General features: G+C 32.7%; 1 protein-coding gene across 1 annotated transcript; it reads right to left on the reverse strand.

Moving 5' to 3' along the window:
• Window positions 1-309: 309 nt before the first annotated feature.
• On the reverse strand, window positions 310-3,135 carry LOC110802748 (14-3-3-like protein). Its single transcript, XM_056827762.1, has 5 exons — window positions 3,058-3,135; window positions 2,095-2,208; window positions 1,748-1,826; window positions 1,448-1,638; window positions 310-651 (listed from the first exon to the last, which is right to left on the reverse strand). Coding segments are annotated over exons 2-5 (339 nt in total). The 5' UTR covers window positions 2,097-2,208; window positions 3,058-3,135; the 3' UTR covers window positions 310-584.
• Window positions 3,136-13,835: the final 10,700 nt, after the last annotated feature.

Consider the following 13,835-nt stretch of genomic DNA (forward strand, 5'->3'; position numbering starts at 1 on the left):
CTCGTTAAAAACTTTACCAGGAAAACCCAGTGGGACAAAACCTTAGTTAAGGGAAAAAGAGTCACTAGTAGAAAAACATTCATTTGAGGCGTCACTTTTATATTCATTTGCGGCGTTTTTGGCGTAGCAGCAAATAGAGTGGCAACAAATGAATAGGATTGATTTGCGGCGTTAAAAAACGCCTCTAATTAATGATTCATTTGCGGCGTATACGTAGAAAAACGCCTCAAATTAATAGTATTGTTAGGCGGCGTTTTGTACCTAAACGCCTCAAACTTTGTAAAATTTCAGGAGTTAAAACGCCGCGAATAATGTGTAATTTTGTTTTATAAAATAATTTATTTTCTATATTCAATAAGCCAAAAAATGTAGAACCTGTACTCACGCCACATTTATACAATGTCCAAAAGTATCATCAACCACCAATAACTTCCAATAAACTTTGATTTTTACATATAATACCACCATCATATGTTTACAAAAATAAACCAACTAAATAGTTTCAAGTCGATAATAAATATATCTTTCAAGTCGATAATTCAAAATCTCATGCTAAAAATACAGAGCACAATTCTCCATCTTTATCACTGTTGTTCGCTTGATTCACGCTTTCCTTCAGCTTCCTTAATCTCGTCACCACTCTCCTCCTCAGTAGATAGATTTGTGCATGGTCTGTTAAAAAGTGGTGTAATAGTCAACATTGTGATACAAAAACAACAGTACTTCAAAGAGAACCAAATAAAGTGATAGGACAGGTTAACTGCCGTGCCAAACATTCAATAAGCTACCTTGCCATTACTTTGTTTTCCATTTATGAGGCAAATTTTTAGAGGATTCTCAAGCGTAAATAAAATACTTCTACTACAAAGTTTCACAATCACGTGGCATATGGGGGAAAATTGTGCAACTACAATCCCCCCACTGACAGGAGTACAGCACGCTGAGATTTCTCTCTTATGTGACAAAATAGGATAAGATGATCTCATTTCTAAAGCAATACTGCAATAATGTTTGTCTCGCAACGCTGCAAGCCTGTCACTTACTAAGGGACAAATAGGTAGTGGAGTAACACTTCCCTTAAGAGAAGTCATACTACTTTTTATGCCATACTTACTAGGCTGGCAATTTCCATAAGAAGCTAGTGAAAAGAAGAGTACACTGCTATATTTGAAAAGGCGTATAGATGATCCAAAAGCTCAAGGTATGCTATTTAAAGTGCTCAAAGCCTCAGACGATGACTCGGGATATTTTCCACGTGAAACCGAAAACATTTGACAACTTATATAGCAGGGACACATAATCCCAGTATCTTCAGACAAGAAGTTCAATGCCTATTTGGAAGAATATAAATCAGGTTCAAGCAAACCTAAACTGTAACCTAACAATAACTACAAAATGATAAAAGATACTCCTTTAGCATTTTGTAGTTATTGTAAGGTTAAGGTATAGGTTTGTAGTTAATAAGGTTAGGTTAAGGTTAAGGTCTCGCAGAAAGTTAAGGTTTAGTAAAGATACCTGTTTTGTAAGATTGCAGGCACGGTCAGGTGAATTCAAAATCTCATAATAGAACACAGAGAAGTTTAGAGCAAGCCCAAGCCTAATGGAATGAGTAGGGGCCAATTCAGCAAGAGCAATGTCCTTGAACAAAACAAAAAAACTGGAGTCAGCACAACTGAACCACAAGAATACTGTGATAAATGCAGTAGAAAAATATCAATACCAATACATCATGAAATATAAAACCCACCCGAGCAGACTTGTAAGCCAACAGGGTATTCTCAGTAGCCTCCTTATGCTCAACTCTTGTCTTGAACTCAGCAAGGTACCTGTGATAGTCACCCTTCCTGTAAATATGGTATGCCACATCTAAACATAAATTAAGTTTACAAGTCTTGACTCCCTATATACAACAATCAACAATGACATCAACATCATCCTAATACTCATTAAGTACTACAGCAACATCAACATTAACATTTTAAAGAGGCAGCAGTGCAGTAACATCAACATTTTAATTTTTAACAAGCAGGCAGCACTGTAGCAGTAGCAGTAGCAGTAGCAGTTTTAATCTATAGTCCAAACAAACAAACGTACATAAGGCAACACCGCAGTAGTAGTAGTTTTAACCTCCTTCACTTTCAACTTGTGGTTTCTTCCCCTGCCTTTTCTTTTTAGCATTTGTTAAATCCTTCACAATTACAGGCTCATCTGAATGACCAGAAAAAAAAACTGAATTATTTCATTACCCTAAACACAACTTATGGCCAGCAACAGAAAAAAAAGCCTAACTCTTAATAACCAGAAAAAAAAAAACTAAACTATATGCTGATTCTTGTATTGCTAGTTATCATGTGTGTTCCATTTGCTATTTTCTTTTCTTCTTATTTGATCAGGCAGTTTCTCTAGAGCAGATTATCAATGAGGAATATCAGAACTAAGTATATTACTCAGATAAAGTGCAGTCACTTGTGTACTGTCATTACTAAAACTATATGCTTAATTGCTTATAGTTCCTTTATGAGTGGCTAGATTATTAATCAAATGTTGTTGAAATGGTTAGTATACAAATTGTAAGTGTATACTCTACTACTCTCGCACCAAAAATCCTTCAACCAACAAAACAACATCTAAATTATTTGAGACAAAAACCCCAGAAGTCAACCAAAACAAATTAATAACTTTGCAGCTATGTGGGAAAATTGCAATCAAATAGAGAAAGGAAAAGAAACCATAAAAAAATCCCTCAAAGACGAGGCCATGCTTGACTTAATAATCAGCGTTTAGGCTCGAGTAAGCTATTTATCTCATTTTTTCCTTACCTTGCTAAATACATACACATCAAGCAGACTACATGAGTTGGCAACTTTCCTGCATGACTTGAGATAGTACAATGTTGCATATTTACATTAATTTCCAGGAGCTATAGATTAATTCATATTCAATTATAGATGCAACACTTAAAAAATTCAAAATTCATACAAACACAAATTACATCGCCAATTACAAATTGTAAAGACAACAATCAGGAAATAGGAAATAGAAACTAACAGAACTCACAATTTGTCGGAATAAATCATTCAACACATTACTTAAGTTGCAATTATCCAACCTGGAATCACCTGCAGATACAAAACTACCAAAATAAAGTTCAATAATATATCGCCAATTACAAATTGTAAAGACAACAATAAGGAAATAGAAACTAACAGAACTTACAATTTGTTGGAATAAATCATTCAACACAAATAATATTCAACGGAACCTTCCATTATTGTTAATCATAGAAATGACATTAAGATTTGAGAAAAAAGAATATGTATAAGCAATTTACCAACAAAATCGAAATTGCACCAGCAAAAAACAAAAAATTATGAAAAAATAATCAAACAAAAATAGATGATACCGGCAAGTCGAAATTTGACCTAATTTCAACAGAAATCGAGCAATTTTCCATCATATCTTTAAACTTACGAACTGAGCAGCAAACGAGTTTAGAAAATTCGAACAGTTTTCGACTAAATTAGGGTTTATTGGATAAATGTGAAGGATTTAGGTTCGATATTTCGGGGAGATCGCAATTTGAATACCTAATTAAGTAAAATCTAAACAAAACAACCCTAACGAAACAAACATGGTGATACCTTGAATGATCCAAGTCGAGAAATAGAAAGAATGCGAGCAAAACATATACGAATATTTAAGATTTCAAGCAAACCTTTGAATTCATGAGACGTTTTGATCCGAATCGTAGAACTCCTACTGGAAGATTCATGAGTCGTCGAAGATAGAGGAGATCTTGAGCTTGACGCCTTTGATTGGGTAGTGGTAGTCTGGTACGGGGACGGTGGACAAAGAAAACGAGGAATCGAAGGGAGTGAAGAGGGTGGCGAAACGGTAGGGAAGAAGAGGGTCTGTGAGATGAAAGAAGGGAGTGAATCAGAAAATTAAAAACCTAGGTTTTGTTTATTTAGCGTATTCGTTTGAGGCGTTTAGAAAGTAACGCCACGGATTAATACTTAATATTGGTTCGAGGCGTTTTCTTTAGAACTAACGCTGCCAATAAATGGTCATTACGCCTAAATGCTAAAACGGGACATTATTTTGAGGCGTATGCAAAAAAACGTCGCAAAGACGTAGCCGCCAATGAATATTTTTCTACTAGTGAGTGCAACGCGTATTTCTCCCCCTGATGAATACAATATTTGAGATCTTTAAGTGCAATCAATCCAATATTGTTGAGTAGCTTTTCAAATGCAGCACCATGGAGTTCCTTGAAACTCGATTCTCCATAGTTTAACTTGAATCTTCAAATCTCTACTTGAACATATGAAGTGAATATCTTTATCACTAAAGCTTTGAAAACAATACCTGCAAGATCTTGTGCTTTTCTCTATCTCATTCGATATGTTTGTTTTCGAGTTTCCCGATGCATAATATAATACTACTTTAGCTTCACATAAGATAAATACATTTTCTTATACATGATATTGCAAAACTTATCCATACATATTGAACATATATACCTTCTTCTGGAGGTCATAAATGGTAGTTTTCGATCAATAATGATTAAACTTTCTTTGGTCATATACTTTCATGGTAATACAGGATAAATAACAATATCATTGTCCAACTTGGAGGTGTAATATATCTAATAATCTTATTTATGGTTCTTCTGGACCATAAGATAATATCAATAGGAAGGACAATACATACCTTTATCTTAAATTTTAAGATGATTCATAGTAGTACAATAATTCTTTCATGAATAAATTAATATGTGTATTACATAACTTTCAAGTACTCAAACTACTGGTTGAGACGACATTTCAAAACACTCTTTTAGAGTTTTGATAATATCTTATCAATGTTGTATATTCATGTGCAAAACTTAAAAGGCTAGATGTTTAAGAACATCATGTATAGTTTTTCAGGAACTCTTCTTATTTGCATGATTCATAACATGCTATTAAATCAACATTATATATATATACTTCTTTCACAACTATTAAGCCAATGGAGTAAGAATCTCCACTTATAAATTTCTTCATAAAGTTGCAAATCTGTCTTACCATTCTTTGGATGCATATTCATATACGACATAATAATAGTTTTGAAACATGTAATATGAAATGATAACTGGATATAAAAATCATACCATGACAAAACATAAAACAAACTAAATGTATGATAAATGATGCATTTACCTATTAACTACACATGTATATGAATGCAAGACTCAAATGCAAAACACTGTACAACGTGGATATTTCAAATCCATAACTTGTTGGACTTCGGGTCCATGAGCTCATTTGATTATTCTAATGATGTCTACATCGAAATAGACATAGATTTACGATCCCTTATTCAAAAGCCATTATTTATCGCATATACATTATATTTTGGTTCCATCATCTACCGGTATCATCAATATTCTTCACCATATATTTTGCATGCTATTCATCAATGATATCTGAATACTTATTCAATAGGTACCATTCATATTTTCTCACAGGCCATCTATTATAGTTCAGATATCTATACCACTTCAAGGGTATTTCATACACTATATATTAGTGTTTTCTTTCTTTTCAATAATATCATCAAATGCATTATCTTGCCTTTTTCATATAAATAAATCTATATTTCATCACTATTTGGAACCGTATATATAATCTACACTTCAGGTGTAGAAATTTAAATATTGGAAAGATATATATATATATATATATCTCAACACTTATTATATGTAACACCGAGCACTATGACCATAATATATACCTTTATGTCTCTAAACATGTAAAACTTAACATAATTAAGTCAAAAAGTTGGCATATACACTTACTCATATAAGGATCAACTTATTGTCTTCTAATTTTGCCAACTTATTTAGCTCGTCTCCCCCTAAGTTGGGAAAATATTTTCTATATATTATGGGGCATAAATCCTTCACCAACTAATAATACACTTTCAACGTATATATTAATAAATGTTTCACACTTTCATTCTCTTATGGAGAATAATATTGATCATGGGGAATAGATGCAATGTGCAGTTGTATTTTTTTTCTTCATATTTTTTTTTATTCGTGCTGACGTATAATTTCCCCAATCAAGAGATTGATGATACTTATTTATGATACTTAAATCAATCATAAATCACTTGTAATAAGTTAAACTTCTTGGTCATCTTCAAGTCACCCACTATCATTACTGTGAACTTCAGGCCACTTACTATCATGGTGAACTTCAAATCACCTATCATTATACAATTTTTCAAAAGTATTAATATCTCTTGTACGTATTCATTATAAATTTCTGATTAAAATACAACTCAACCTCATCAATATGTCTTGCCTTTGGATATATACAACATGTGAGGGAGTGTCAGCACATAAACTTTTATTTGACATGAATTTTCAAATTCTCAACGAGTGTTTTTAAACCCGGATAGCCTGGATTATCACATCATGTAATATCATACAAAATATTTCATTATCTAACTTCTGGTTAGATTCTGAAAGTGATCATTGTGATTATGATAATATAACTTGGCCATATCGTGATGTGATATAACAACACAAATTGGTGTCTCAATTATAACGGCAAGACAATCTAAATAAAACTTATGGAAGATAGCTTGAACTCTTCAGGATATCCATTACAATTTTATTACATATCACAAAAGTATCTATCTTCAGAATGTAGTCTTGTACTCATGCTCATAAAGCGAGTCAATAAGTTATGAACACATATTTGTACCAAATTCAAGATAACTAAATTATAATCTTGATCATATACTACTAATTTTATTATGTTGAAAGCTATCTCCCCCTAATCCTTGCATGTATTCATATATAAATTTGGTTCGGGGAGCGTGCTACAATCATTGTCTAATAGACATATTATTTCATGATCTTCATACACCATGTTTATCTATAATTTATTCACTTGTGATGAGTACTAATAAAACTCAACAAATTGTTTTGGTGTAATGGACCCAAATTTTTTTTTTCTTTCGCAACCAAACAAATAAAATTTGAGTTTTCTCATCATTAACTTTTACATGCTTTTCATCATTTACAATCTCACTTCGGGTGTGTATTTATGCATTTCGAAAAAATTTCACTCATTACATTATCTTCACTATTTCTGGTCTTACAATTTCTCATTCACTTCTGGTAATGATTTACCTAGTTGAATGTGATCATAATATTTTTCTTCAGGATTTCATTATTTTTTCCATCCACCAAAAAGACAATACATGAACTTTTTAAAAAAAAATCTTAAATCTTTCTTAAACTTATCGTGCCTGCAAGACCAAATTAGTTTCATGAAAGATATATAGGGTATCTTGACAACAAGATTTAACAACTATTATTGTTTTGTAGGTCATATTTTCTTGTACTTCTCCAAAAGGTATGCGGGCCTTTAATGGTCAAATGTCCAGACTTAAGTCGTGAACCTATTTCAACTTGTAAACAACAATCAAGGGTATATTTACATTTTAACCTATAACACCCTTGATAAAGAATTTTCTTCAGGGAAGAGCAAGACCACATATTTAAGTTCTTCAATATTATCTAGTAAATTCTATTATAAATTCTACTTGTTTTAGTAGACCAATGGCCTTTTTCTCCGTTGCGGTAGTATACATTGGTCACATATCATTTTTATCTTTCTCTCGTTTGTTACCATCTTTGTCCTACTTCTGGTGGGATATGAGTTGAAAGAACCACATCGGCATCGAACTCGACCATATTCGTATCCACACCCACGTCTATGATACGTCCTCGACCACTTTTGTTGTGTGGTATTTTCTTTCCCATTATGGGATGTCACATCGCTTCAGGAAATGGAGCAGGACCAGTTGGACGTGATTCTTAATTTTTCATCAATAGCTCGTAATTTTTTTTCAGCCACAAGGAGACAAGATATAAGTTCAAAATATTTCTTAAATATCTTTTCACGGTATTGTGTCTGCATGACAACATTATTTGAGTGAAAGCTAGTATAGATTTTCTCCATCATTTTTGCATCAATGATTTTCTCTCCACATAAATTCAACTGTGAAGTAATTATGAACATAACTGAGTTATATTCACTTATAGACTTAAAGTCTTGTAGTCTTAAATTTAATCAGTCATATCGAACTTTAGGTAATGTTACAGCTTTCTGTTGGTCATACCTCTCCTTTAGATTATTACAAAGGACTTGTGGATATTTTACAGTAAAATACTCAATTTTAAGACCCTCGTGTCTTTTGTATCTAGCTGAATATAATTATCTACCACCCAAGACAAATAGTTTTAATATCAAGAGCCGCAAATTCAAGTTTTCTAAGATTCGACATAATTCACTATATAAAGATATAATATTAATTAGGGCTCTTCGAACGACAATTTAAAACTTGATAACAAGTATACGTTTAGATGCAAAATAAAATAGGGAAATAATCATGTACTTCGTAGATAAAAGCAAAGATCGTAGCAATTCAAGTTTCTTACTCAAAACTACTACTGCGCACAACTACATAACAAAGATCATAGCAATAATCATGTACTTCGTAGATAAAAGCAAAGATCATAGCAATATTCAAGTTTCCTACTCAAAACTACCACATAATAATTATGCTTTATATTTTTTTTTTTAAAGGATAATCATGCTTTATATAAACAACATAATATGGACTAAGAGTACATGGTTATGCACTACGAGTAATTGAACATCACATCACGAAAAACAGCCAATTGCGTTGTGCATCATTAAAATAAATAAAGACCGGCCAATTAAAACAATATAATAATGTAGATCAATCCTATCAAAGTATTAAATTTGCGGCACGTAAGAACTGTATAAATTTGCAAATCCCACAAAATAGAACTATCGAGTAATATTATATTACGACGATTATATTGATCAAAATTAAACAATCGAACCGTTAAAGAAAACTTACATGGATGGTGTGATGTTTTCTGACTTTTCTATTCGATCGACGACTAGGGTTTTCTTTTGTTTCCTGTATGCTCAGTCGGTTAGGGTTTGGTGCTGATAACGTGTTATAAAATACAGAGAAAGAGAAGAGAAACTGGAAGAGAATAAATGTGTATCTTATTCCATGAACAATAGGATATATATACATAAAATAGAATAGGATTCGCTTGGGGAACAATAAACCCTAAGATCTAGAATATTCCGGAAATATATCAGGGGTATAATGGGCATTCCCACAATATTTCATAACATGTATATGATTATGAGGCCCCAGCCCTATATTTATAGTTTAGGAAATAAGGAATTTGAGTTTTACTAGGAATAGAATTACCAAACCTAATAGGATTGAAACTCTTATTCAATTAGAATTGCAACTATAATTAAACTCTTAATTATTTGAATTCTAGTAAAACTAGGAATACTTAATGCAAGGTTACTTGGGAATTAAGCAATCGGATATTTCTTGGAGCCAAAGACGAACAACCCCACGCAGCCACAAGGGTCCACGTGGGTTGCGCGAGTTTATTAGGCCCACGGTGCTGCGGCCCACGCCTCGGTAGGCCTCGCAGCTGCTGCACGCTAGCTGGGCGCAATCCATGTGCTGCTGCCTTGCCGCAGGCTTGGCGCGGCCCATGAGCTGTTGTCTTGCTTGCAGCTTGGCGCGGCCCATGGGGCTGCTGCCTTGCTTGTAGCTTGGCGCGGCCTTATGGCTGCGGCCTTGCTCGCAGGGCGCGGCCTCATGGCTGCTGCCCTGCTCGTAGGCGCGGCCCATGGTACTGCCTTTGCTTGTCGAGCGATGGGCCGACTCGCTTGCCGGCTAGTCGCTCGTCGAGCTTCCGATTCGTTTTCCGGTTATGGAATTCATTTCCGTTTCGAACAAATATTTACGTTTCCGTTAATATTTCCGATTCCGAAAATAATTTCCTTTTCCGACAATATATCCGATTCCGGTAAAATTTCCTTTTCCGACAATATTTCCGGTTCCGGCAATATTTCTATTTCCGATCATATTTTCCGATACGAGCCATGTTTCCGTTTCCGGCAACATCTACGATTTGGATAATATTTATATTTCCGTCATGAACCGTATTTCCGTTTCCGGCAATATCATCATTTCCGGAGTATTATTTACTCTTGCCTTTTGATGATTTCAGCTCCCACTGGAACCGAGATCCGTCGTTTCCGAATGTTCATAAATGGAGTACTTAATGAATAATATATTCACTTAAATACTTGATCCGTTCACGTACTATTTGTGTGACCCTACGGGTTCAGTCAAGAGTAAGTTGTGGATTAATATTATTAATTCCACTTGAACTGAAGCGGCCTCTAGCTAGGCATTCAGTTCACTTGATCTCACTGAATTATTAACTTGTTAATTAATACCGAACCGCATTTATAGACTTAGCATTAAATGCATACTTGGACCAAGGGCATTATTTCCTTCACCTCTAGTCGTTGCACACTGCTGTTGTTGCTTCCCTCGCGCGCATCGCACCCAGCACCCGCAACCCTCGTGTTCTCTCTCTCGCCCTTTGTCCCTCGGCGCTGCTGCACAGGCCTCGCGCCTCCTCTCTCCTCGTCAAAGCTCCACACAGCCTCACCCCACTGCCGAGTGCTGCTGCTTCCTTGTCGCATCTCGCGTCGCACACCCGCACACACATAAGCACTCGTGTGTGTGCCGCGCACCATGCTCCGTATATTTTGTTCCTTTTTCGCCCGGTCACATTTAATTCGTGATCGTACCGTGCTAGAGGCCGGTTTGGTATAATTCTCTTCTTCCTAACTTATTCTATTTAAAATTATGTTTTAAATTATTGGATTTTGATTGATTATTATGCTGGGATTGGTTATGAACACCAAAGTTGAGGATTTTGATGATTAGATTATTGAGGATGATTTTAATTATAGTAGTTGTAATTTTCAGATTTGATATACATATTAAAGCTTCATTTTTTATTAGTTTTAATGGTTTTAATACAAACTATGATTAGGGTTTTGATGTAAACCTAATGACTCATTGATTAGCATAATTAGATGAAGATTTTAATTGTGATAATCAATTATAATTTTCAGATTCGTTTTAAGACTAAAAGTATCAATTTTTAATGGTTTTAAGCATTAAATTAATTAGGGTTTTAAACGATTAATTAGAACTATTATTTTATTAACGAACGATAAATTTCTAATTAATTCAAGTGTTTTAAAACTAAACAAAGTTGCTGGAAATTTAATGAACATGGGTAATAATTGAATTTCATTATTTTAATGACATGAGGATTTTTGTAATTTAGAGGCTTGAATCTCAAAGTGGCCCTCGTACTTAGATATACAAAGTACGTACATGTCTAGGGTGACCACCGTTTTCAAAAGTATTCATGTGATGTTATATTATTGTGATTCTTGTGACTTGGATTATTATGGATTCATGTTTGATGTGGTGAACGAACATGTTGTATTATTATGGATTCATGTTTGATGTCGTGAACAAGCATGCTGGATCATTGTGGAACTATGGTTTTTATTGAACAAGCATGTTGTGATTATTTATGATCGTTGAATTTAATGTCAAGCATGTTGTTCAAGTATTATATGCATGTGTGGGTATTTCACATGCAAGGGATTATTTTAATGCTATTGTACGTAATGTCTAGCTAAAAATTCTGTAAAGTTCGTCGACCTCCGACGACTAAAAAACCTTAGATAAATATATATCGTTAGATTATGTTGATTAGATCCTAGCCATCCATCATTTTTTTTTTGTTAAGTCTTGTTTGGTTACAAAGTTAAGGGGTATTTAATTTATTTTTAAATTACCGAAATTATTCGTAATGACATCATCGCCGACAATCACCGTAACCGTCGGTCATCACTACCATCACCGCCGGCCATCATCACCGCCAGCAACCACCATCACCGCCGGCCACCATAACCGCCGGCCACCAACCACATCGTCGGCCACCCTCATTCGACCACCATCATCCAGCAACCGACCACCATTATAATCGCCGGCAACCACCAACATCATCCCGGCCACTACCATCACCGCCGGCCACCATCATCCACATCACCGACCATCTAATTTTATAATTAATTAAATACTAATCTTTTTTAATTTTATAATTAATTAAATAATAATCTTTTTTAATTTTAAGTAAATAACATTTTAGTTTTTAAAAATATTATTGTTATTTATCCGACTAATTTTGACATATATTTAAAAAAATTATCAAATATAATTTTATAATCGATCTTTACCGAATTTTTTTTTAATTAAATTTGATTTTATTTGATACGGTATTGGATAATTATTACCGAAAGTTTTTTAAAAAAACAGATTTTATTTGATACGATGTTATATAATTATTACCGAAATTAAAATAGATTCTGATATTATAGAATAATATTTATTTTTTAGATATTCTTTAATTGATTTAGTATCTTAATTTTCCTAAATTGATGCCTTATATTTCTTTATTGATTTTCCTAAATAAAAAAAAAAATCAGATTTTATTTGATTACCAAAATAAAAATAGATTTTATTTTTTTTAGGGATAAAATAGATTCTGATATTATAGAAGAATAATTTTTTTAGATATTCTTTAATTGATTTAGTATCTTAAGTTTCCTAAATTGATGTCTTAGATTTCGTTATTGATACTAAATCTGAATTACAAGATACCGTATATCAGAATTATATTAGTTAATAATTGTTACCGAAATTGTTAACAAATAAAATCTAAACAAATAAAATCTGAATTATTAACGAAATTTTAAAAAAAATTGCCGAAATAAATATTATCAAAATAAAAATAGATTTTGATACCATAAATCTAAATTACACTCACTCTCTTGATTCTCTTGTTTCTAAAGTTATTTAAATCTTTTATTTATTCCCAATTCAGTAACTCCTAATTAATAAACTGTAATTCCAAAAGAATTTGGTAACTCCATAAAATAATTGGGAGGTCCTAACATATATATATATATATATAGATTTATTTATAATTAAAGGGTCACATTAGATAAGGAAATGCTTAGAATAATAAATAAGCAATGCCTGACGAACCAGCCGATATTTGATCCATTCAATACATTAAACCCTGTTAAATTATCTTACACGACCCAAAGGGGTTTGCTTATTTAATATCATGAAAACGGTAACGCAAGTAAGTAAATAGAGTGTCCGACATTACCGATCTTTTGCAACAATCAATCTCTTGATTCTATTACTTCCAAAGTTATTTAAATCTTTATTTTTCCATATTTATTAATTCCTAATGAATAAACTGGACAAGATTGCTTATGTCATGTAAAGAGTAACGCAAGAGAGTAAATAGGTTATCCAACACATCCGTAATATATTTTTTTCCTTTTTTTAATTTTTATTTTTGGTAACAATTACCAAATATAGGATTATATTAAATTTGATTTTTTATTATTTCCTTAAAATTTACAGAATATAGGATTAAATTAAATTAAATTTGTTTTTAAAAATTTCGGTCCATATTACAGAATATCGATCAAATTAAATTTGCAACTTTTTCATTTCGGTAAAATTTACAGAATATAGGATTAAAATAAATTAGAATTTTTTTAAAAACATTTCGGTCTAATTTAAGTACAAAATTAGTTTTTGGTAAAAAAGTTAAAAAATTATAATATTATTCAATTAGATTTAGTCTCAATATATAAAGATATCAGATAAACGCTATCTTGTCAATGATTTAGTATCTATTTAGGAAAATTAGGAGACTAAATAGGAGAATAAATCTTAGAGAATATCTAAATAAATAAATATTATTCTCCATTAAATAAGGGAAAATATCCGATGGAGCAAATCAG

This window comes from Spinacia oleracea, chromosome 4 (genome assembly GCF_020520425.1).
Source record: "Spinacia oleracea cultivar Varoflay chromosome 4, BTI_SOV_V1, whole genome shotgun sequence".
Taxonomy (NCBI): Eukaryota; Viridiplantae; Streptophyta; class Magnoliopsida; order Caryophyllales; family Amaranthaceae; genus Spinacia; species Spinacia oleracea.